The sequence below is a fragment of the Terrapene carolina genome, unplaced genomic scaffold (genome assembly GCF_002925995.2).
Source record: "Terrapene carolina triunguis isolate 2854851 unplaced genomic scaffold, T_m_triunguis-2.0 Scaffold238, whole genome shotgun sequence".
Lineage (NCBI taxonomy): Eukaryota > Metazoa > Chordata > Testudines > Emydidae > Terrapene > Terrapene triunguis.
In genome coordinates, this window is record NW_020664589.1 from 9,366,107 (window position 1) to 9,392,376 (window position 26,270).

The 26,270-nt window shown below is 39.8% G+C and overlaps 1 protein-coding gene across 3 annotated transcripts in view; it reads right to left on the bottom strand.

Annotated features, from left to right (window-relative positions):
* The window catches only part of SETX (senataxin), a 42,825-nt gene that overhangs the window by 6,386 nt on the left and 10,169 nt on the right, over positions 1–26,270 (bottom strand). For 2 of the 3 annotated variants that reach the window (XM_024193080.2, XM_024193081.3), the window contains 16 exons: positions 25,981–26,071; positions 20,287–24,948; positions 19,068–19,170; positions 18,125–18,301; positions 15,439–15,668; positions 14,694–14,861; positions 13,863–14,019; positions 12,861–12,962; positions 12,162–12,277; positions 11,098–11,169; positions 9,949–10,098; positions 8,575–8,682; positions 7,595–7,782; positions 7,093–7,185; positions 3,411–3,575; positions 2,759–2,857 (listed from right to left, as the gene is read on the bottom strand). In XM_024193080.2, the coding sequence (XP_024048848.2) occupies positions 2,759–2,857; positions 3,411–3,575; positions 7,093–7,185; positions 7,595–7,782; positions 8,575–8,682; positions 9,949–10,098; positions 11,098–11,169; positions 12,162–12,277; positions 12,861–12,962; positions 13,863–14,019; positions 14,694–14,861; positions 15,439–15,668; positions 18,125–18,301; positions 19,068–19,170; positions 20,287–24,948; positions 25,981–26,071 (6,681 nt within the window). Of the gene's footprint in view, positions 1–2,758; positions 2,858–3,410; positions 3,576–7,092; positions 7,186–7,594; positions 7,809–8,574; positions 8,683–9,948; positions 10,099–11,097; positions 11,170–12,161; positions 12,278–12,860; positions 12,963–13,862; positions 14,020–14,693; positions 14,862–15,438; positions 15,669–18,124; positions 18,302–19,067; positions 19,171–20,286; positions 24,949–25,980; positions 26,072–26,270 lie in introns of those variants that run through there. The other variant, XM_024193082.2, reaches the window with a different exon arrangement.

Genomic DNA, 26,270 nt, shown 5'->3' on the forward strand with positions numbered 1-26,270 from the left:
ACTTTGAGCTTCCTTTTGACTTGAACTGAAATAGATTAATAATATTTGGTATGATTAATGTGAAAACGTTCTATTTAATATTTCAACACTGTGCTTGAATATTTTATTTATTTTTAAGGTGACCCGCAAAGGAGAAACACACTGTTTGTGCCGTTTTTGCTGTGTCATGGTTCTTGAGACCTGACATTTTTGTTCCTTGACAAAGAAGTTTTCACATTGGAAATATTAGATCTTGTCTACCCTGTTTTTGCCAGAGGGCTATACAGATAACAGAATTATAGGTTTTATTCATTGTTTAAAGTTCAATTTTCGTTAGCACCTACTTAATTCAAACTCCTGATGAACCTTGCGGAAAAAAGCTCTCTGTTAAAGACTAGCACACACCCACTCCTCCTCCTCCTCCAATGAGGACTGAAAAAGCTCCCAACTCCAGAGCCTACTCTACACAAAGAATTTTGCAAAAGAAAGTCTCATCACAGCTGACAGCAATTTAGCTGAACAGGTACCACAGCAATACCTGGTGTTACCAACATGTAAATGAGTCCTATTTTTCAGCAGTTTCACACATACGATAGTAAAAACATTGCAACCCAGAGAACAACCTATGTTAGGGCTCCCACCAGTGGAATTTCTGAGGTAAAATTCCCTAATGTAGACACCATGCAGTTCTCCAGCAAAAAAATGGGAAGGCACAACTTGATATTCCTGATAGTTTTAAGGTAAAAAATCTAAATGGGTCCCTTCTCTCCCAATTAAAATATCCTTTCAGTGTCACTTCTTGGACAGCGTTTTTCTCCCTTTGCAGGTCACTTTTTCAGTGAATTCACCACTGGACTGGTTACCCTAGAGATCAAAGCCCCTCTGCGCAATACAAAATAAATCTACAGCACAGGCAGTAGTGGTGCAAATTTCCTGTAACACCTTGCCAATGTGGTTCGAAGAAACCACAGTGATTAATACTTAGTGCTTGTCTACATGAACAATTAGACTGCAGCAAGCTGGGGTGTGAATCTACACCACACCAGCCTGCCATGGTCTGTCTACATACACCCTTGCTGATGCATGTTAACAGTTTGTTAGAGCGCTTTCAGCTAGTCCCATTTCAAAGAGGGCTAGATCAAAGCGATCTAATGAACTGTTAATGTATGTCAGCAGCATCCCTAGGGACAATTAGACTGTAGCAGGCTAGCGCGAGGTACAGTGGTCTAACTGTTCATGCAGACAAGCCCTTAGAACTTAAAGAGCATCTTATTGCCAAAGCAATGTACAAATAAAGCCTCAACAGCTGGGTGAGCTAGTAACCTTTGTAAAGGGGCAAACTGAAGCAAAGAGGGTAAGTGACTTGCCAGCCAATAACAGCACCAGAATTACACCTGGCTCCCATTCCCAAACAATCATCTAGATTAGGGATTCTCAAATTTATTCATTGTTTAGACCCACATTTCAATGGAGAATGAACCATCTGCCCTCCCAGTCATGCCTGTGCAGACCATCTCCATGATCACATAACATCCATGTGGCCACTAGCAACTGCCTATGGGGAAAATTAACATCAGGGAAGCATTTTACATGTTTTTATCCATCTTAATGCAATTTAGCAGGTGGAAACAAAGAATTAGCTTCATGTGAGCAGTCAGCTCCTCACGGATCACCCTGAGAATCACTGAACTACACCACACTGCCTCTCAAGATGGTTCAGTACCAATGTCCTTTTAACAGTTTGTCGTCTTTACTGCTGCAACTACCAGTAAAATAGTGCCAACTGTGATGGCAATTTCTGTGATGCAAACACACATGCATTAAGATTGGAACGGAGTCTCCTTTCACTGGATCAAACAGCTGTCAGCTGGGAATGACATTATGTCATTACTGATTTGGAATTATTTGAACTAGTGACCTAGAACTGAGTCTTTTTATGCCCTTATCACTCATGCGAACAAGCCCATTTCACCTATGAAGGAACCATCTAGCTTATTTCTGAATCATATTTATAAACCACTGTCCTATTTAGCAATACTTTGGCACTGAAAGTGCTATATAAATAGGTCACTTTCATTCATAATCATGAATAATTTTTTTTTAAAAAGAAAGAAAGATCAGCACATCAAAAAGTTGCAATATACAGTCATGAGAGTATAATTTGTGAGATTGCACAGCAGCGCTTATAGCATGAAGAAAGTTACACAGCCATCAGTTACCCAGGTATCATCTCTGTCCAAACTAAACAGACAATTAAAATGGAAAACCAAAGGATGCATGCAAGTTCATCTGTGCTCAGTGCAGATTATTATACTTTGCACTGGGAGACTCAGGTTTACTTCCCTGCTCCATTACAGACTCTGTGTGAGATCCTGGACAAATCACTTAGCCTCACTGTGCTTCAGTTTCTGGCTCTACAATGAGGATAATACTGCCCTACCTCACAGGGGTGCTGGGAGAAGAAATACATTAAAGACTGTGAAGTGCTTGGAAATCTACTGAAGAAAAGAATTACATAAGAGTTAGGTATTTCTATAGCACCTCCTGTCCAGACCACTTTTAGGAGATCGGTGGGGTGAGGGTGAACTGACCATTAGGATGCTTAATTTGGCTGGCGGAGATGAAAAACACCAGACAGATATTATCTCCCTGATGTTCTCTTACTGACCTTCTGCAGAGAGCACAAGTCAGTAAAGTCTCTCTAGGTGTGTGCAGACTTCAAGTCACCAATTCCACCCCCCCCCCCCCCCCCTTTTTTTTTAAAAAAGGCAAGACATACCCAATTGACCCTTGTGTGCTGTTCGCTCTTACACACGTCACTATAATGCAGTCTTTCTGTCGACCCTGGAACCCATCAACTGTGTCTACTTCCCCCGCCCTAGGAGAGAGAGGAATTTTGAGCTGTTTAAAATTTTCATCTTTGGATTTTAACCAAGTGCTTATCCCAATAACCTAACCACTTTTATGAAAAGGTTAACGTCTTAAAATAATGCATGCTGTAAATTAAACTATTTCTAACAAAAAAAGATACAGTGCATGACCCTCCTTTCTGAAAACATTCACTTTCTTTTTCAGACGCCAAGATTATGCCAGAATATTGTTCAGGTTCACTGTAGTTCAGGAATCATTTGAAGTGTGCTCTTTAATCAGCTTTATTCTGAACGGTTGTATAAATCAGATCACATAAAGAGATACAAACTAGAGAATGGTACACAAGGACCTCACTAGCACTATTAAGAGAAAAAGCTTTGAATGCTGCTCTATGCTTGTAATAGCTTAAACCAGTTGCAGCCAATTGTCAGTACTTTTTCTCAGCACAAAAAAATTTAACTATTACAGTTTCTACCCTACTGCAATATTTGACAGAGGAAAAGCAAAAGGAGTCCATCCAGAGGATTTAGTCCCAGTTAGAACATGTAGGGTATTTTTACCTGCCCCTTCCAAACTCTCTGTCCAGCTCTTGCTGAATCATCTTTTTCTGTGCACTGTAAGGGGTGATTATTCCTATGCGACGAAAACCAATATCATTCTTTTTTTCTTTAATCAATTTCATTATTTCCATCACCAGCTTCACTTCCTGGGGATTAGCAAAAGAGCTGAACAAGATAAAGAGGAAGAAAAACAATGTCAAAACCATTTATATATTGTTAAACTCACTGCTTTAGCACAGCTCATTTTACTGTGCCTCTTCATGCTTTATCCTTTTGAGACCTCTGGATGAAAGATGCTGCAATCACCAAGGTAGGGCTGACATACACCAGTGGGGAAGATCTCCTGTGAAAGGCTCTATTATCAGTCCCATGTGAACTCTAATGTCTGGGGAAGTTATAGAGGAGGGGAGCAAGTGTGTCTTGTGACAAGCAGAACCTTAGTATTCAGCAGGGAGAAGCAAGTCAGTGAGGTCATAGGGGCCTGGAGAAACAGTTCTAGAGTAAGCAGTGTGTGCTGGCAGCTAGTGGGACACCAAATCAGGCTGCAAGGGATTAAATTCCACACTGTCACAAAATGAACACTTATTTATATTTGTGCCCATGCATCGCAGCAATGTAGGGCTGGAAGGGGTCTCAAGAAATGAACAAGGCCAGCCCCCTGCACTGTGGCAGGACCAAGTATATCTAGACCAACCTGACAGGAGTTTGTCCAACCTGTTTTTAAAAACCTCCAATGATGGGGATTCCACAGCCTCCCTTGCAAGCCTATTCCACTGTAAATACCCTTGTCGTTAGAAAGTTTTCCCTAATATCTAACCTACTTTTCCCTTGCTGCAGATTAAGCCCACTACTTCTTGACCTACCATCACTGGACATGGAGAACAATTGATCACTGTCCTCTTTATAACAGCCCTTAACATATCTGAAGACTTACCAGATCCCCCCTCAGTCACCTTTTCTCAAGGCTAAAACACACCCAGTTTTTGTAACCTTTCCTCATAGGTCAGTTTTTCTAAACCTTATATAATTTTAGTTGCTCTCCTCTGGACTCTCCATTTTAGAAAAGATTTGGACAAATTGGAGAAAGCCCAGAATTGGACACGGTACTCCAGCTGAGGCCTCACCGGGGTCAAGCAGAATGGGATAATTACCACCTATGCCTTATATACCACACTCCTGTTAATACACTCCAGAATGATATTAGCCCTTTTTTGCAGCTGCACCACACTGTTGACTCTCATTCAATTTTTGATTCATTAATGCTCCCAGATGCTTTCCAGCAGTACTACCACCTAGCCGATTACTCCCCATTTTGTAGTTGTGCATTTGATTTTTCCTTCCGAAGTCAAGTACTTTGCACTTGTCTTTATTGAATTTCATCTTGTTGAATTCAGACCAATTCTTCAATTTGTCAAGGTCATTTTGAATTATAATCCTGCCCTCCAAATTCCTTGCACCCCTCACAGCTTGGTGTCAAGCTGCAGATTTTATAAGCATACTTTCACTCCATTATCCAAGTCACTAAGAACTATACTGAATAGTACCAGACCCATGACTGACCCCTACAAGGCCCCACTAGGTTTGTCCTCCCAGTTTGACAGCAAACCACTGATAAATCTTTCAACCAGTTGTGCACCCATCTTATAGTAATTCCACGTAGACCACATTTCGCTGGTTTGCTTATGAGAATTTCATGTGGGACTGTATCAAATGCCTTACTAAAATCAAGATATATCACATCTACTGCTTCTCCCCATCCGCTAGGCGAGTAACCCTGTCAAAGAACAGTTTCTGAAACCTGTCAAAGGAGGAAATTAGGTTGGTTTGGCATTATTTGCTTTTGACAAATCCATGTTGGTTATTTCTTATAACCCTATTATCTCTAGGTGCTGACAAATTGATTATTTAATAATTTGTTCCAGTATCTTGCCAGGTATCAAAGTTAGGCTGGCTGGTCTATAATTCCCCAGGTCCTCTTTGTTCCTCTTTTCAAAGATAACTACTATGTTTGCCTTTCTCTAGTCTTCTGGGACCTCACCCCTCCTCCAGGAGTTATTAAAGATAACTGCTAACAGTTCCAAGACTGTTTCAGCTAGGTCCTTAAGTGCCCTAGGATGAATTTCATCACGCCCTGACGACGTGAATATATCCTACTTATCTAAATATTCTTTAACCTGTTCTTTCCCTATTTTGGGTAGCATTCCTTCCCTCCTTGATGTTAATATTACTTGTGTTGAGTATCGGGTTGCCATTTACCTTTGTAGTGATGATTGATGCAAAATAGGCATTAAACATCTCAGCTTTCCTAATGTCATCATTATTAGCTCTCCTTCCCCGATAAGTAGAGGACGTATAATTTTCTTCATCTACATCTCCTAATGTATTTAAAGAACTTCTTACTGCCTTTTATGTCCCTTGCTAGGGTGTAACTTATTTTGTGCCTTAGCCTTTCTGATTTCGTTCCTATATGTTTGTGCTATTCTTTTGTACTTCCTCCTTTGCAATTAGTCAACATTTCCACTTTTTGTAAGATTCCTTTTTGATGTTCAGGTCATTAAAGAGCTCCTGATGGAGCCATACTATTCGTCCTAACTTCCCTTCACACTGAGATAATTAGTCGTCGTGTCTTCAATATTGTCTCCCTGAGAAACTGCCAGCTCTCCTGAACTCTTTTTCCCTTAGATTTTCTTCACATGGGACCTTATCTACCAGTTCTGAGTTTGTTCTCCGAGAATGATACAAAACAGTTGACATACCAGTCTGAATACTGGAATGAAGAAAGCATGAGGAGCAAGACATAGAGTTAAGTACAAACAGTCAGTGCTACATGCATTTTGTGCTTTTTTATTTAGAAGACAGCAGGACTTTAAACTGCAAGTGGGTTGGGATTTCTCTTTTAACCTTGTTTCCTCAACCAATGTAGCAGAGCCATCTGACAGTCTGACACTACCACTCCCTGTCTGGAACTAAGTATTTGTGACAATAGCGCTTTGAACCATACTCAGATTCAGCACAAACCACGGTGGAAGAGCTAAGTGCCAGCAAACTTTATGTGGAGAAGTCTAAAGGTATGGGTTGAGCGCAGCTAGGAGAATTAATCAGAGAACCGTTTGGAACTCCCCCACAAACTAAGTGGGAGCAACTGGAGCCATTCAAAGGTAACCGTGGATTGACCTTGGACAGCCATGGAAAGGTCTGCAGACTAGCAGAGGGAAGGAGAAAGGGCAGGTGACCTTGAACAACAACAACACTACATTTAAAGACTTGTGAAACACTACCCTGCACCCACAGAAAGGAAAGTGGGTCCCAAACTGGATATGAAAAGAGTTAGAAGGAAAAAAAACCTGACAAAGTTAATGACACTCATTCCAGGTAGTAAACAGGCTGTTCACAGGGTCTCTGGTTCATTACAAGATAACTACATCAGGAAGGATAGCCCTGACTCTACTCAGATATACAATCACTTACACCCAAGCCCTTTATAAAGGCAAGATAATATATTTACATCAGGGAAATGCCAAACTCGTGCCCTGAGCAACAACATTCTCCCTCTGCTGAATGTCAACATCGGGTCTTTAGTTCAGAATGGAGCTTTGGCTACATTCCATGTGTGAAAAATCATTCTGCAGTTAATTATACCAGCAGATTTAGATTTTGGTGGAGAGGAGAATGAAGAACTTACTCATTATCCCGTTTTTCGTGGCCATCTGCTACATCAAAGACCAGGTATGGCTGGAATAGCCAATCTGAAGAACATCTGTTCTCTTCTGTTGCTCTGTAAATAATTGTAATTATCACCATTGCAACCATCAAGAGTTCTGAGAACTGATACATCACTTATTTACTACAAGTAAAAAAAATGCAAGAGACTTCCAGCTTCTCTTCTAGATTCCATAATTCCTTATGCCATCAACGTATACCAAGGCAAGAAACTGAGCTCTTGGTGATAGAAAATTAGCCCAGTCTTTGAGATTATGATCTAGTTAATTCATGATCCCAAGACAACAGCTGGAAGAAGGGTATGGGAGTTTCCACGCCAGTTATGCAAACATCTGTTTCCCTCTTTCGGAAAGAAATCCTAGTGGCAAAGGAGTACACTGACTGATTTGTGGGGAAAATAAGTAGTGCTGTTTAGTTTTTGCTGGAATACCTCTTACTAACAAAACGAACAGAATGCGACCCACCTGTCAGTCTTTAAAGTCCTGCCATAAATGTAATTGGATGGGAAGAGACAGATGTCAGGATGCATCCTATATTGTATAGTCAGCTGCACAACTGGCAGCTTCCCTATAACACACTGCTGCATCTGTTCCTCCAGGTGTTTGTGCAGGCGAGCCATCATAGACTGATCATAGCCATACTCTTGAGCTTTCTGCCAGAGGCAAGACACACGATTGACTTTTGGGGAGTTAGGTGCATCTTAAACTTCATCATAAGAAATCCAATATGGGCTTAAACTTGCAGCTTTGTACATTTGTTTTCACACCTTTAACTCACCAAGAAGACATTGAGGTTGAGAGCATTACAGATATTTATATTTTAGTTTTCACAGTTTATATTTGTCAGTAAGTCTGCAGCTTCGTTTCAGCAGAATTTTACTGGCATTAATCAGAGTCAGAAGCTTTATAGTTAGTGGATCTTTTGAAAAAAAAATGAGGTCATATTTCTTATTAATTTATCCAATAAGAAAAGTTTCCAACATGCAGTTTCAGGTGTAAAGAAAGCCATGTGCAGTATGAATTACATTTAATGTTTCTCCTTTCTTGGCTCATACAGATAGGAATATAGAGCCCAAGCTTCAGTCCGAGCCACAATGTCCACACTGCTCTTTTTAGCAAGCTAGCATGAGCCCTGCTAGGGTGTCTGGCCTGCGCCGGGAGGCTCACTCTCAGCTGCAGTGAAGACGTACCCTAAGTGACTTACTTGACCAACATCACACAGGAAGTCTGTGGCACAGCAAGGCATTGAACCTGATCACCTGAGTCCCAGGCTAGTGCTCTGACCACTGGACCATCCTTTTCCCCCCTATATTCTATATGTTCAAATTGTCCTATCTAGCCTTGATTACATACTTTTATGCAGTCTGTGCTACTAGATGTTGTTGTCCTTTCACTATTTCCATTATACAACTCCATTACCAAAGGTACAAATACAATCTGCTTACCATAGATATTACAGTAGGAGGGAGCTGCTTGGGATCTCCAACAAGGACAAGTTTACTACAGCGATGAATCAGTGGAATTAGAGTTTCAACCTCACATGACTGCCCCGCCTTTCATATACACAAGCAGGAATAAATGAAGGAGGAGTTGTAAGCCAAAAAGAGGAAACATAAGTGTTACATTTCCAGTAATGTACCCAGAATAACCCAACACAGACACATTTATTTTTCAAAGTTTAAAAAAAAAGGGGGGGTGGGGGGGGGGAAAATTGCTTTGCTTAAGAAATCTGAGTGAAGAAAACCAAAATAAATTGCTCCCAACATGAAATTACATGCAAAGCAAATATTCCTTGCTCTCTAAAACAGATACATTTATAACCCATCAATCTGGAAAGTTTCCAACACTTTTTTTTGCTGTGCTCACCTTCAGAGATTCATGTCCCATGTGCATCCCTCTCTTTCTAAAAAACAGTATTTCTGCGGATGTCTGTAGTTTGGGAGGCCATTCTGGCCAGGGCAACCTGCTGCTCCCCAGCCCACAAGCATCCTCCTTCCTGGGATATGCAGGAAGCCAGGTCCCCACCCCTGGGACTCCCAAAGTCACTCACAGGCTACAGGATCCTTTGGCTCTGGTGCAATCCCAAGCACACGTGCATGGGCCTGTGCAGGCAGGAACTACCTCCCAAGGGGGCACATGCACTTCAGCCTCCGGAGAGGTGAACAAGATGGAATGCTCCCCCGCCCCAATCTCCTTCAAAGGGAGGGGCCACACTCTCTTAGTCCTCCCCTGCTCCTTGTTCTTAGAATCTCACAGCAGCAGGTGAACCAGGAGACTCAGCTAGTGAGAGGAATATTTTCAAGAAACAAGACAAATTCAGAACTAGTCAGGTCCTTGTGCCCCCACACAGCGGCACACCCCATAGTTTGAAAACCAATGGTTTAGATTAATTCAAATTAATCTCCCACCTGAGTAACAGATACATGATAGAAGTAATGAACTTTGACACTGTTCTCGCCTTTCACAGGTCTGGGATCTCCCAGACTTTGCTAAGTGGTAGAACATGGACTCAGATGGTTGCTATTTATAACTAGGACAAAAAAGGCCTATTTACAAAGGCCTCAGGCCACTGGCTGAGAAACAGTGTGTGTAGCCTTATCCTTCTGATGTAAGCAGAAGAGAAGGTAGTTTGGGGATTATGGTCTGGCTCTGGCACTGAGGAGAGCTTATCATCAGAAGCCACAAAGCAGTATTGAGGAAAGACTTCAACAAAAAAAATGTTAGCTTATAATGGACGTTTCCCCATCCTTCCAAATATCATGCTGCAGCTGTTGCCATCAATACTAAACTGATTATAGTTACTAATAAGCTTTGCTGACCTCATCCACAATGACACAGCTGAAAGGGTCAAGTCCTTGCCGGCGAAAAGCAGACTCCAGCAGAAAGCCTCCGCTTGTGCTCAATGTGCAACAGATGATGTGGGACTCCAAGATGATGCTAGCCTGCACTTCCTGAGGGCGCCCTCCGACCTTTGAGTACAAGGGCAGGACTCTTAATATCGTGCTTCTTTTAGACAGAGTTAAAATTTTCTTAATCATCTGTTTTGACTTGTGATAACAGCATCTACCAGTTTGGCCAATTCAAACAGCTAAACATATGGTTACGCTGAAGTCAGCTCCTTTGGAGGGATATTAGCTCATACCAAAAGAAACTGAACATGAAACAAATATTTTAAAACTGCCTGACTAAGGTTTTACTCTCACTAACTCCCAAACACAACAATATCTCTATGTAGTTTACAAGACATTGCTATACAGGATGTAAACTTCATTGGAAGTGTAGTTTTATGTCTGTATGTATACAATCCAGACTTTATAATTGTTGTATTAAAATTAGTTCACCATCACCACATTCCTTAACTCCTTAGGACAAAGTAGGGAGTCATGCCTATATCTGTTACAGATCAAGCTTTCATGATGCCTGGGACAGCAGACTGTAGTTTGGCCCTATTTTCTGCTTTTTGTAAAAGAGCTCCGCATCAGAGTGTGTTTCCACCTCTAAGAGCATATCAAATTACTTTACATAACCCCATCATTCTCCATAAGCCAAGTAATTCCCCCAATTCCTGTGTGCTGACTTGCTTAAAAACATTTAAGTGTATTTCAACCAGATGTTTAGGAGCAGGGTGGTGAAGGGAGGGAGTCCTGAGGGAAAGAGTTCATATATAATAGATGTCTCCCCAATAGTCTGTTGCTCCTAACAATGCTCAAGTGGGTAGATTGATCAATATTTTAAAATTCACCCTAAACTAATGATATATTTTTAACACATTTCCCATCTGTTTCTTTACAGAATCCTGCCAGCAGAATGTACCTGGATTTTCACTCAAGTTTTCTTTAGTTACTTTTAAATCCTCCCAGCAACCTCAAAACCAAGAACCGTCTCTTTTGTAAAAGATGAAAAGATGATGCATCTATACAAATTAACCAAGTTTGTTTTAAAGAGTTGCCCTGAGGAAAGATTCCTACCTTCCTCAGTTGGGAAGTGAGTTGTTGCCGCTCCGTTGAAAGTCTGGCAATTTCCTCATCTAACTTTTGACTCTGAAAGAAAGATATGAACTGAAATATTTGTATCAAGAGTAATTAACGATGCACATTTCCTTTGTTCTCCTATGGCCTTAAGGTTTTCTAACATCTAAACATGTTCAACTTACAGCCTTTTAATATCTAAGTGCACCTGTATATGCAAACCACAGTTTCTTAGAAAAGATACACAATTGTGAGCTGTCTACAACGTAAGATATTTAGATTCCTAAACACACTACACTGGCTTGTCTCCATGAAGCTAAGCATTGTAATTTACTATCAAGTAGCTGCAACACACAGGTATACCAAGTGTTTAAAGCAAAAATTGATGGGAGACTTATAAGTGAAGTAAAGTGTAACAAACAGTCACAAAAATGTTTCTTGTCTGACTGCTTGATATGTAAAGAGACAAGGTGGGTGAGGTAATATCTTTCATTGGACCAGTTTCTGTTGGTGAGAGAGACAAGATTCCGAGCTTACATGCAGCTCTTCTTCAAGTCTGGGAAAGATAATCAGTGTCACAGCTAAATAAAAGGTGGAACTGATTGTTTAGCATAACAACACTGCTCGATATGTATCCAATTCCATGGTTAAAGGTAAAAAAAAAAATCTAAGCTTTAAAACACACATGAAAATGAATTCATGAAAGTTTTTAAGTGCCAATTACAGTTAGCTAGAAAGGACTATTCCCTCTAGCTGACCACTAAGTAAATGAAGGATCCTGCAAACTGCCTTAGAGTTCCAGGTCTGTATATTACCTTATCTAGAACTTTGACACAGCTTAATGACAGAGACAAATGCCTCCATGGTGGAAGGCTCTTAGTTCCTGGCTTATTTTAACAGTATTGGTCAATAAGTGCCATGAGGTTGGAGGGATGAAAGAAGATGTTGCTTCCAATCACAATTGAGAAAGGTATATTAGGTTTAGAAAGAAGAACTCTTGTGGACTGAGCCTCCACTGAAATGAAGATGTATGAAAAAAAACTACAAAGCAAAATTAAAACTACCTTCTGCCTCTTATCACATCTATCCATGGCACGCTGCCGAGACAGACTGTCCAGCTGGCGATCCAGGGTTTCCTTTTTCCTGTGAATATCCTGGTCACAGCCAGGTTGTCCCCGGTCTATGAAAATAAAATGAGGAGGAAATTAAAGGAGAAATTTAAATGTTAGACCAATTTTTTTTTTTAAACTATGTCACTAGCACCACCTTAGATTATTAAGAATGAATGGACTGGCAATCAGTTTACTTGTCATTATTTATACTCCTTTTACTTCCTGCATCTCTCACCTTGGACAACGAAAATCAATGAAGTCAGTGTCCTTTCTATTTATTAGTCAGGTTTTTAAATGCCTCAGTGTCTAGATTTCAAATGCTACAGAAGGGTTTGTTTAAATGCAAATGTTCTCAGTAGATTTTTATTTGTGGGGAAAATCTATTGGCCTTATAAAAGCTGTTTACTTTAAAAAAAATACAAAATTTAAGTTTTAGGCCAAATTTATATTGACAGTGTCCCCCTTCTGAGGCCCTTAGAGAAAACAAGTTCCTTATAAAAGCACTGTGGCATAATATAGGCTGTTCTATAAATACCCACCTTCACGACACTTCTCCTTTGTGTCCAGTGGAACTGAGCACATAGCATAACCAGCCTCAAGACTATATTCTTATAAAGGAAACTGAAGTCGTCTTTTTTGCTTGTTACTTACTCATTCTGTGGCTAACTTGGCTGTCCAGGCTGAATCTCAGGACATCAATGCTTATTGACTTTTCTGGACCTAGTCGCACTAAGTTTATATCTCCACAATTTCCTGTATATAAACCACAGTTTCAGATTATAGATTCAAGATAGGAGCTAGTTATGCTAGACTTCATTATCGGATATATGCTAGACTTCATTATTTACAATATTTCTCATTTAAAGGGCATTTTCTGATGCACATTTACATATCTGCTATGAGATCACAGTCAGAAATGCAAGCACATGAATATGGAGTTAACATCAGCTATATGGAAGAATCCTTGAGAGCTTCAGTGAAGCCATGTTTAAAAAACAGTGCATGCAGTTCTGACAGCAGTATTTTGCCCTTATACTGGAATATTCCCCACTAGTAATTCACTGCTCCTAACACTGACCCACCAAAGTAGAGAGCAATCCCACCCTTTGCTTAAACATTGTCAATTTCACATAAGCACAAACAAGGAGAGAAAATAGAACCACAAAGTGAACCGATTCCAGAATATATTGCAAAAGCATTTTACCCTGACCTTTAATGGCAACTCAAACTTATCAGAGCTGGAAATTCCAATAGTTTCAGTATAAAGATGGAAGTCTTCCATCCAAGCCTTTGAGCCATATTGAGAAAGAAGTGTATTAATACTTTAACACAAAAAGAGGAAAAGGGTCAATGATCGTGATTTCAAACTGCAAATTTGTAAGGGCTTGCTATTAAAGCAATATAGTCACTGACAAACAAGTTATACCATGCACATTTTAGAGAAACATATGAAAGCAATCAATAGGGAGTGTGAGGTCATACTGATTATGTTCTTCTGTGGGGAGAACATATCTTATTCTTATCTGTATAGCACTGTAATTGTACACATGCTTTATGAATAAGTGATGATATGAAGCGATTGCATCCTGGTTAAACAGTTCCCTTTTCTCCTTCAATGTTACCCATTTTATATATAGAAATAAACTTTCATACCCAAAGGATTTTTTCTGTCTTGGCATTTTTCTTTGAATTCCAGGATTATCTTTTTCATGAGTTCATCAACAGCAGCATTGGATGGTGCACAAACCAGAATACGGTTTCGCTTGATCTTGGCATTCAAGTTTTGAGCTCGATTCTCATTCCCAGACCTCTGCAGGTTAATAAACAAGACATCAAAACCAGCAGTTTAGTCCAGATTTTTAATTTCAAATGTTAGACAGTACACTCCTCTCAAACAGGATATGCTTAATCTGGAAGGCTGCTTTACTGGGACCTCTGTCAGGGAACCATCCAAGCTTAACAGTGAGTAGCAATGACTTCTGCTTAAACTGGAAAGTATTGGCATGAATTCTATTTAATGGAGATACATTTGGCTAATGTACAGGGGGTTAACATGAAAACTTAACAGGTGTGATGTTTCAAGTTCCAGTCTTCTGTATTAGAAGTGGTCAAAAAAAGATTAAGATTTTTAATTTAAGTGTGATAGATGACTCAGTTTTCTTACCTTGCTAACTATGCAACAGCTAGGCAAAGTAGTTTTATGCATTTTGTTTTTTGAGCATTGCTGGAACTAATACATTTATTTTCCAAAATGCATGCGGTGTTTCAATACCAGAGTCACAGCTAGTATACAATGAAATTCACAGCCTCTTATTCAGTACCAAACAAATAAAAGTGAATGAGTTATATTCCCTAGTAGTTACTACAATAAATACTTTAAGAATAATTACATTTAGTTCATGTCGCCAACTACTTCATTTCACTGCTTCTCTTGTGTGAGCAAAGGTGGAATGCCTGATGGAGTATGTAACCATATTCACCTACCTCTGTCAGAATACGGTACAGGAGTCCAACAATAGTTTTTGATTTCCCTGTCCCAGGTGGCCCATGGATCAGGCAGATTCTGGGAAGTCTTGGATGCTCCTTCACCATAGCATAAGCAGTTTCAATAGCCTTCTTCTGATCTGCATTGTAGTCTCTCATGTAGGAAGTCTACAGGGAAAAAAAGAATGTCCTATTAACTGAAGTCATCAATGAAAGTTTCTGTGCTTTCGGTTTGTTTCTGGTCGTGCCCTCGGTTTGGAGAGCTTATAGAGTGCGCACACTTCTGAGACTGAGTTTTCTCTCTGCACAGCACACCCCTGACCTGAAGGCTGCTACTAAGAGGATTTTAGGTCTCCCAGGCCTTCCTTTGGTTTTACCTTTCTACCACCACCCCCTCAACGCCTAAGCAGATATTTCTCCACCAAACAGCAGACAGGGGAGTGCTTCTTGATTAAAACAGATATCAATACAGCGCCATAAATCAAAACAAAAAAGAGGCATCTGAACCTATGTTCAGCCCCTTATACAGACACACAGTTCATCAACTCCAACAAGCTGGCATCCAGTTTGAGACTCAAAGATGCTTTTGAACCCGGCTCAGCTGCCCAATACTACATTCAGTGAGCACCCAACTACTGGGATGGCTTTTCTAATAATTTAGCAAAATTGGTAAAATAAGATATGAAAATGCTCACTTGCCATCCCTCAGTACCTCATCTCTTTACTACTTAGTTACAGGACTTACAGTGCTCTCGGAAGTTACATTCAAATCCCTGGGACAGAAGTCAGTGTAACTTGGATTTATGATGGGTTTAGCCAGAGGACTCCTGCTCAACAGTAGCAGACCTTTGAACCTTCGTTGTGTAGTCACTAGAGAGCTGACCACTACACATTTCACTGGCTGGTTTATGTAGTATGACAAATTGCCTCGAGTTTGGACGGAAAGGTGACAGACAACATGCTGCTCATTTTGCCCTGTTAAAAGAAAGAGCATCATGGGAAAGCAACCATACATTTTATTCTTCTCACATTAACGTTTCAAGTTTGATGGTTACATTTCTTTTCAAATACAAATTTAACTACTCCTGCAATTCTTCACTCCAACACATCTTAGTGCATTGCAGCTGGATTCTGGGAGATGTTGAACATCTTCCAGCTGAAATTGTTAGGATGCTCAGCATCTTACAGGACAGGGCCCAAAGAGTACACACAGCACTTATTCACTGTCAATCTTTACTTGGACAGAATACCAAGGCTTTAACCAACTGTAGCGGGGCAGTCACCCCGCTCCAGTCAGAAAGGGGTTAAAAGCAGCCAGGGGAGGCTGGTTGGGTAGTCAGCCACAGGTGTGGTTGCACCCAATTAGGGCACAGCTGGCCCTGATAAAAGGGCAGGCTGGGAGAGTGAGAGACTCTCGCTCCAGCTGGGGAGCAGAGGGGACCAGGCTGCCTAGGAGAGCAGGCAGGGGTACTTTGGACAGAGCAGTACTGGGAAAGGGCAGGCTGAGCTGGGGAGCTCTGGCCTGGCGACCTCCCAGGCTGAGGCCTTGCAGCAAAAGCCTGAGGAGGTACTAGGGCTGCAGGGAGGCAGCTAGGCCAAGAAAAGGCAGCAGGTCCAACCCCCTAGCCAGTGATGAGCGGCCATTTCAGACTGCAGTTTGCCCCTGAGAGAAGGGGTTAGATGACGACTGGCAGTAGCCACTGAGGCAAGGTGGGTATAGGGGGTTGGGGCTCCCCCAGGAGGGGAGAACCAGAGTGTAGAAGCACTGTCGTGGGGCAGCACCCCAAGGTAAGGGACACCGGGCCAGAGGTGGTGGAGACAACAGGGCAGGTAACAGAGGGTGAGAAACCGGCCAGAGGAGGGTGATCCTGAGATGGATGAGCTAATTCCCGGACGACCAGCAGGAGGCACTGCACTGGTGAGTGCGCACCCTGCTACACCAACTTTATATAAAAATGTTATACACCCATTACAGCAGATCTCCACTTCTAGTTTACCACACGACGCACTGAAGAGTCTTACAGCTAGGTCCAAGAAACAATGTCTAGGTCAGCTATATGGGAGGCACATGAGGATTAGACTCTTGGTCTATTACTTCCCAGGAGTAAGTGTTGTAAAAGAAGTGCATTCAACTCGTGTGGGAAATAAGTGTATAACATAACTAAACAGAAACCTTTTCAGCCAGCTAAGGAACACAGTGTTGGGTGTTATAAAGGGAGTCCTATTTTTACCAGGGTAGCAGCAACACATGACCTTGAGGGAGGGGGTATATAAAAACCATAAACAGAGTTTCAAAAGAGATAGGGAAATCGCCACTTAATCATATGGCCCACTTTCGCTGAGTAAGGATTTGATTCCTGGGGTCTCCATAAATTTTTTAAAATAGAAAAAGATGGTACCCGTAAAAGGCTTTGATGACACTTCAGCTAGACCAAGAAAGATTTTGAGGCTTGCCTGAGAGCAAGGCTCCCATGATGTTTCACAGGGAAGATGAAGCTAACTTTACAGAGTGGAATTTTACTGAGCAGTAACCCTGAGAATATTTTGAAAATGGTTGTCGGAGGTATTTTATCAATGTACTACCTGAAAGACACAAAACAAATAAATGTCTAAAAAAGGGCATAAAAAATGACTAGCCAACAGATGTGGAGACAGTTCAAAAGTTGCAATGTTAGGGGGAATCTTGGAAATATCCAAATTAAGAAGTTTGTACCAAAAAGAGGTAATACATAAGGACCAGAACGATACACGATAAGAGTAAAAATAATTGCCCTTAGAAATCAGGAAAAATGCACGCTGTCAGGGAAATATAGGGAAAGGTCTTTCACCGCTGTTGGTAACTATTTCTCTCAGTGTATGTGCTGTGTTTACTAAGTGTTAATAAATCCAATCAAGCTGACTTATCCAAGGTTTGTTATTATTAAATTAACCCGGACACAAGAGAATCCCTCTCACTAAACAATCACTTTTTTTATTATTGGTAATTAATTGGTTATTGATTGACGAATTGTTAATTCTTGATTAATTAATAACACTTTGGAAACTCTAAATTAAGGGACAGGCCCAAATAAAGGTAACATTTTAATTTTGGAACTACAAACATGAAAGGTCTGATCAAATACTAACAGTGGCACTGTTATAACCTTTACAAGCCACATTTGTTTGGAGATTAAAAGGGTTCTCAATTCTATATTCAGATGATTAGACAATAGATTTGTTGCAGAAACTCTTGCTAAGCTAGCCATTGAAGACAAGCACTGAAAAGGAAATAATAAACACAAATAAAATAAGTTAAAAATGTACCAGTTAGAATGGATTTAGAAAAATATGACTTTGGAGGGAATAAAAGGATATGGTGTCATCATGCAAAAAGAACCAGCTCCTATCCTAGTGGACTAATACTATAACTTCTCTCTACAACTTTTACTTACTTGTTTCACGGAGTGATGCACGGGAGAAGCGGGTCACAAAACCAACATGATACACTAGATGGCTCTCCATCTCGCTTTCTTCTGCAAAGGTGTTTTGTTTTTCAGGCACCACCAAAAAGATCAAGTCGTCCTCCTTTGGATGAAGCTGTTTTGCCAGATCACTTTCCCGAATGCATGCTACCGGGAACAATGTAAAAATTAAAATAGGCACAGCCAGCCGTATTTGGGTAACCACTGCATTATTCATTTATTGCAGGCACTTCTGAAATATGCATCTAAGTTTTAAAATGGTTAAAAGTTACAGAAATGCAGACTTTACAGTGTGTGACCTGCTCAAGGAATCCATGCAAGAAGCAGGATTATAACTCAAGAGTTCCTGGTTGCCAATCTTGAACTCAGATCAGATACATGAAACCAAAATAAGCCAAAAAGCTATTTCAATCCCATCTCCTTTTCCAAGAAATTTGTCATCAAACATTTCTAAATGGGTCAGATCTGATATATTAAAATATTTAGAAAACAGCTTCGCATAGCGAACAATTTTGAAGCATGAATTCCTTGCAAGGGGTACTTTTCACCAACACATATTTTGTACCCTTTTCAAATAAACAATGGAAAAGTCTTATAAATTTGGGCATTCTGGATGTCACATGCAAACTGCTCCTACACAATTAGGAGTAATAGTTGTGCCATATTCAACTAGCACAATACGTTTTCTCTAGATTGGCAATAAGGTACCTTTCTGTCTATGCATTTATACCAAGCTCATCACTGTATTTGTAACTAAACCTCATGCTTGACCTGTAACCACAACATAAATTTGAGCACTCAGCTTTGTGCATATCCTACACCTATTTCTACCACTCAGTTTTAATTCATTAATTCAATTCATTGTATTTTTGCCTATTTCCCCAGAAAACTGGGTGTTTTCATAAATACTCACCTGTAAAATCTGCTCGATTCAAGTCAGCACAGAAATTTTGTAAGTGCAAATGATAACTATTTTTCTCTCTTGTTTTCTGGTTTTCTATCCATTCCTGTGAAACCTGCACGTAATAAAAGTGGAAGTTATATGAAAATATTTTCGGAGGCTGTTTTTCATAAGGATAAATTACATGTTCTAAAATTACACCATGATTTGTCATGACTAGCAAAGAGCACCAGTACTGAACTGGCAGAAATGAAGTGAAACAGATGGTACTGTTGCAGGTCAAGATATAAGGTGACCTTCAAAATGGAACAACATTTAATATTTGTGCAAAAAATAAAGAAAGAAGCCTGAAAGAGTTTTTCTTACCAGTCCGCTCCAAAAACAGTTTTTCTGTTTTTTTTACCTTCGAAATATCAGGAATGGCAAGTCTTATCTGCCCTGTTTCTGCTGGAGGACTTTTTGGAGGATGCAGAGGTGAGGCTTGAAAGCACTCTCAGACTCTAAGTGAAGGGACAAGGTGAGTGAGGTAATTTTTATTGGACTAACTTTTGTTGGTGAAAGAGACAAGCTTTCAAGCTTACACAGAGCTCTTCCTTAATTGAAGGGGCAGGGATATTGTATCTTTAGCAGAACACTTTTCCAGCAAGTGTTCATGTTACACTGAGGTTAAAGTTTTAAGCAGTCTGAAATAAGATCATTTCCCATATCAATTGGATCTCTTTTGCAAAGTTTCTTGATGTCAGAAGCTTGACTGATCTATTCATTCTTAATATATTTTGGAAAACAAAATAGCCAAGACCTGACTTTTTATTGTAAAAAGACATTGAGATTTTCCCTTTTAGGCCTTCTTTATACACTATGAAGAAAAAGGAGCACAAACCCAATTTTTCCCCTTTGCAGGTGGCCTTTTTAAAGTGCACTGAAAGAGCTCAGTTGTAGTGGATGGGAGTGGAGAAGGCATGGCAACAGTGCTCATGGGCTGTCATTTTTTTGAGCACTAAATTAATCTATAACTTTTTAACCTCTAACCCTGTCCTTCCCAGAGATGTACAAATATTAAGGTTTTTTTTTTGTTTTGTTTTTTTTTAAATCAAGGCACAGTAACATTTTCAGAAGTTAAGATGAGCAGGTACCTAGCACTTTTTAGCTCTTCCTAAAATTTTCTGTGCTTGATGAAAACAGAAACTTAAAATGGTAACAGTTTCATAAAAAAAGCAGGTAAGTTACTTACTGTTTCAAAGGCATTTAGCATCATCAAGGGGAAAAATGTATTAAAATAGTCATTGTATCCATGAAATTTGACAGGAACAGAGACCATAATTGATAGAAGATTATATGGAAGTCCAAACTGGCTCAAGTTGACAAACATTTCATAGTTCCATTTCAGGACCTCTGTAACAAAAATACTATGATCACGCTGTTGAGTGACAAGAGCATTTGCTTGTGGAAAGGAAGGGAGACCTCTTTCTTGCCCTGAATGAGCCCCCGAGGCAGACCTGTTGGGAAAACGTGAAGTACTGTTTGTCTGCATGTTCTGGGGCCGGAGAACATTGCTGGAACTCTGGGACTGAAGACTACTGCTGAAACTTGGGATCTTGAATATCTGGTTCTCTGCTGATACAGCTTTTGGATTCCCTGTCTTGGAGACACTAGATTTTACCACTTTTGACTTGGCTTTTGATGACAATGAGTGCTTTGAATTATTTTCAAAATACTTGGTGAGGTTGGCACTCCGTGAAGAGCTATTTGAGCTGAAATTTTTAGTAGTGGAAGGTTTTTCAGGCTTAGGAGGTGGTAAACCTGGCTTGATAAAGAGATGATCTGAAGCATTGGTGGCAGAATGCTTACTACAGTACTCCCCTGTCTTGTCCACCTGTTCTGTACAATCTTTGTACTTACACTTCACAATACCTAAGGGCTCATTCTGCAGCAGACTTTCAGCAGCATCAACTTCCGTGTCTAGTGGCTCTTTTTCACTAGCTATTATAATATCTCCAATATTTTCCATCTGTGAACACATTTCCATATCCACAGGATCTAACTGAGTTAAAAATAAATCATCTTCATCACTGTTTTCATTTAATGTAGGCTTGCTCTCTTTCAGAGTTGCCCCCTCAAAGTGAGGTGTAGATGGGGAAACCAGAGGGACAACATATTCTCTCTCTGCAGGTTCATTTTTGTAGTCTCCAGTTAAAGATGAAGAAAAACATGATTCGATCTGTAATGCAGGACCTGCCATATTGTTTTCTTCTATTTTCATGTTAGATTCCTTAGAAGCATGTGGCGCCATTTTATCCATATGTGTGGTTTGGACTTCCTCTCTCTCAGATGAGAAGCTTTTTCTCACTTTTTTTCCATCATTGCTTGAGGGATAGCATATCTGCTCTGCTATCCTCTCTTTTTGTTTTTCACTAGTTCCTGCAGCAGATACTGGGTCAAAAGCCACAGGCTGTTGTATAGGATGCCTTGGATCAGACTTTTTAGTTATTTTTTTGCTTCTGCCCTCAGAACTTCCTATCTGATTTTTCCCTCTCCCCACTTGTGTGGGTCTTATCTGCCTTAAAAACTGAAGATCTTGGCAGGCTAACATTTTTCTATTATGTTTTATAACTAGATTCTGTGGAGCAATTAATTTAGTTTTTTGTTTCTGTGGAGTCTGAACTGCCCCAGCAGCTTTCCCATAGCTGCGCAATTCAGCCAGACTATCTAAGGATCGCTGGGATAACTCAAATGCTTTGCGGGGGGCCTTTTTTAGGCCAAGTTTTACCACAGTTGAAGTTGGCTCAGGACATTGGCGAACTTTCTTTGGAGGAACTACAGCAGGGGTTGACCTGCAAAGCTCAGTATTTCTAGAACTAGTTTGAGGAAGTTTTTTGTTTTGTACAGTTTTAAGGCTCATTTTTCTGGGACTTCTAAGGGCAGTTCTTACCATCTTGGATTTTGCTAAACTTTTGCCTGGGCTTAAAGTGCTTTTCTTAATAGTCAACTTTGAAGCTAATGATACACTAGATGTAGATGCTCTGGGCTCCATCAAGCCTGTGTTTTTGGCATGGTCTTTAGCAACAGCATCTGGCTGAGTAAAATTCTCAGACTGAGCAGTTGCATTTCCCTTGATAGCAGGCTCTTGAAAAGGTGCCTCAGATTTTGTGCCAGTTTTACTAACTTTCTTATGAGAGAGAGAATCTACCTGCCTTTCAACAATCTCTTCTGTTTTTTCAATGACATCATCACTGATGTAATCTGTATCATAACCCCAGTCATTTATACGATCTGCCAACTCAAAACTATCTGGAGTACTTGTTGATGTCAAGTTAGAGTCTTGTTCCTGTGCCTGATTCACTTCTTCATCGTTTATCTGAGAATCTTGCCAGACTGAAAAGACATCATCTTCAGTTTCAAACTCAAAAAACTGAGAATTATGTTCCTCACATGGCAATGGAGAGCTATGAGTCTTCAATTGCTCTTTTTTGTTTGCACTATCAGAAACATAGCCAGACGTTAAAGGTTGTTTTTCTGGACATACACACACCTCTTTTTTTACTGGCTTCTTAATACCCAACTTTTTTTCCTCATCAGAGGAGGAATCTGAAATGACAATGACTTCATTGTTGGGACAATCTGTATCAGAAGAGGACTCATTACTTTGGCCCTTTGTGGATGATCTAACAGCACCTTTTACTTTCCTTTTAATGTCACACAGATGCATTGAGCGTTCTTGGCTTGAATCAACAGGAAAATTGACACCTTTGGCATAAGCAGCTAAGGATAATTTATCAAGGTCTCTATCAATCTGAGAGTCTGTTAAGGGGCTAGCTCCAGATTTCTTTTTTACCAAATCACATGCAATTGCTGCATTATCTTCACTATTTCTTTTTTCCTCTGAATCACCTTCTCCTTTATAATATCTTGAAAAATCTGACAGTCTGTCAGTTGACTCGTGCTTAATCAAGAGCGGACTGATTAGAGGAGCATTCCTAGGTATCTCCCCTTTATTTTCAGAACTAGATGGAATGTTAAAATTTGCTGAAGTTTCATCTGTACGTTGCGTGCTCACTTTTTGTTCTTTGAGGTCACCTCTCTTTGGGCATAAACTGCCAGAATTATACTGCCCTTGATCTGGTATCTCTGTGTTAAGGTCTTTATTCAGTAAAGGCTTCGGCAAAGAACTCGATCTTCTTGAAAAGGATCTCTTTTTCTTTAAATAACGTTTAAACGTAGCAAGTGGAATATTGTCGTCTTCATCACCACTTTCACTTTCTTCCAAGCCAGCCTCTTTTTTAAAGGAATTTGAATAATCTGCCTTGGTATCATTTGATTCCTGCTTAAGAGAGAGCAGCTTGATTTGAAAAGTACTGTTCATGCTGTTCTCCTGTTTATTTTCAGAACCATTTGAAGTATTAAAGTTAACTGAGGTTTCACCTTCACTCAAAATATTCACTTCCTGATCTCTGCTGCCATCTTTACTTGTATAGAGAGACTCAGAGTGAGACTGTTGGTCTACTTCTGAATTTGAAGCGGATTGCTTCATTAACTGTAGTAGTTTTGTGGTCCAATCAGCATTCTGTACCTGGGTTTTCAAATTTGTGATTTTATTAGGATCTATCTTAAACTTTGAACAGGAATTAGGGGAGCCACTTCCATCTTTTCCATTTGAGCTGTGAGTGTCTTCATGAGAACTGGAACAAGACTGAGCACTCAGACACTCTGGCATCCTCACTTCTGTTTCGTCTCTTTCCAATATAGCATGACTTTTGAAATCAGAGACTTGAGGACTTGTATTGAAGCACTGTTTAAGTAAGGAGTTATTCTTATTTTGGTTCCCCTGCACTTGGTAGTTTCCATTTTTATGGGTATTCTTGTGTATTTTTGTTGCTCCAGAGCTATCGGGATGTTCACATTCCTGAAATGACCTCTCATGAGGTTCTTTTTTAATATCTGTCAAAAGGCATTCTGCAGTTACACATAATTTTCTATTGTTAAAAGACATTTCCCTATATTCCTCTTCCCCGATGCCTCTTCTTCTAGGGGAAGAACTCTCTTGACAAGCGTCATCGCTCCCAGATGCTAAAGAAAATGGGGGACTGAGGCTATCCCTGTGTTGTATATTCATCTGATACCTATCACTGGCTGTCCCTTTTTCTTGCTTTATAGGAATGGTGGACAAATTTGTACAAATCACGCTATTTTCCACAGGTATGGAAGCATTTGATGATCTGTCCTTTATACTTCTTATTACCTGCTTTAAACACATTTGCAATTCCTGAGTTTCCCGGTTCTTCAGCTGCCAACCCAGAGGTAAGTTTCCCCGCAAAAGCAGATTGAGTTTATCTAGAAACTGCTTGCAAACAGTTTGCTGCCCTAACTGGTAGCCTTCTCGAAGAAGGCTGCGTATCAACTGCACGCAAGCATGCTGTACAGAGTTAGAAGCCTGTGAAGATATTGCTGATGTAACTTTAGGACAGTTTCCAGGTGCTTTTTCAGAGCAGCGCGTAAATGCTATGGTTGGAAGGTTAGCACATTTCACTACTGCTTCCACCCATTCCTGAGAGCTAATCCACAGCAAATGCAGGCACTTTTTATTTCTGTGTAGTTCAACAACTGACACCAGAATCAGGATGAAAAATTCAGAAACTTTGTCACACTGCTGGACTCTTTCACTGAGAAAGCCTTTGATTTCCGAGCACAGATGGTGAATCACCTCTACTATATAAGCCACGCCCAAGTCCTTGAGGTCCATTAGGGACTGAACAAAAGGAATAAACCATAGAAATGTGCTATTATGGACACGCATATCTTGGCCAATATCCGATTGAAGCACATTAGCCAATGTCTGCATATCTTCATACATGTTGGGGCAATAATCTGGACAAATGGCTGTCTTCCATCCAGTATCCTGAAATAGAAAAAGACAAATCAACTATTCATTAGGTATTTTGCACAATATCACTCTTATTATTCATTTGGATTTCTTTGATTTACCAAACAATATTCTCAGTCAAAAGTTTTTTAGCTTCCACCCCTACAAATAGTGCTTGCTTATTATTTATGGGCACTGATTTGATACAGCAGTTCAGTTGTATCCTAGAAATCAGTTACTAACCATTTTACCTCTACAGTCTAAACAAGACCAAACTCTACCATACATAAGGAACTTCTCCTAGTCCCAAAGAATAAACCATGAGATTAAAATATTGAAAACAGTTCACTTAGTCATTTAAAAAACCGAAGCACCAGTCACAGTATGTAGCATGAGTTTCCATGTCAAAGGGTCAAATGTATTTTATTTTAAATGTTTAGAGACTCTGCACTATTTTGGTATCATCAGATAGACATAGCACGTTTGCTTAACAGACAAAAGTTGAGAGACAGTTATGATGCAAGTGTGTTTCTTATAAACAGAAACAGTTTAAAAAAAGTAAGTTATGTATGGGTCGAAAGTATTCAGTAGATCAAACGTTTAATGGCATGTCACTTCAATATTACATATTTAGCACAGTAGTTTAAAAATATCCATAAACCGACAAAAAGGATATAAAAGGGACACTGTCAAATAAAAATCTAGGAAACTTAAAAATGGGTTAAAAGTATTTTCAGGTACAAACACCTGTCTCCTAGTTCCTCTGCCAATTTTTGTTTTACCACAACACATGCCCATTTTATAAAATGTTTCTCTCTCCTCCATTGCTCCACGAAAGATCCACACAAACAGGAAGAAAAATGACCGACTATACAGGGTAAACAGTGAATGTGACTAGAGACCAACTTTTATCCACTGCACACAAATTACAAATAGAGAAAAATAATTTATCTGAAAAGAAACCTACCCAAGAACACTGTAAGTATGATTTAAGTTGAGTGTGCTTTAATAAATGAATCAGAAAACTAGCAGAGAAAATAAATGCAAAGCTTTTTTTTTATTATTTACCTTTTTGGGCTTTTCTGTATTGTAATTATACACAATCTGGCTGCAAGAAACCATTTCCTCCTCATAGTTTGACTCTGGTTCAGATTTAGTCCTAAAGAAAAGAAATACAAGTTGATCCAAGACATGCAAATTATTCATGAACTAAGTGAAATAAGAGTCAGAGAAGATTTCACAGTTTCAGATGCCACATTTTACTACTAACTGATGCAAGTGATAAAATGTGTGTGAAAACATTAATATGGTACGTGAGAATGTAAGTTTGTTCTAGTTCTATTATTTTATGGTGCCCA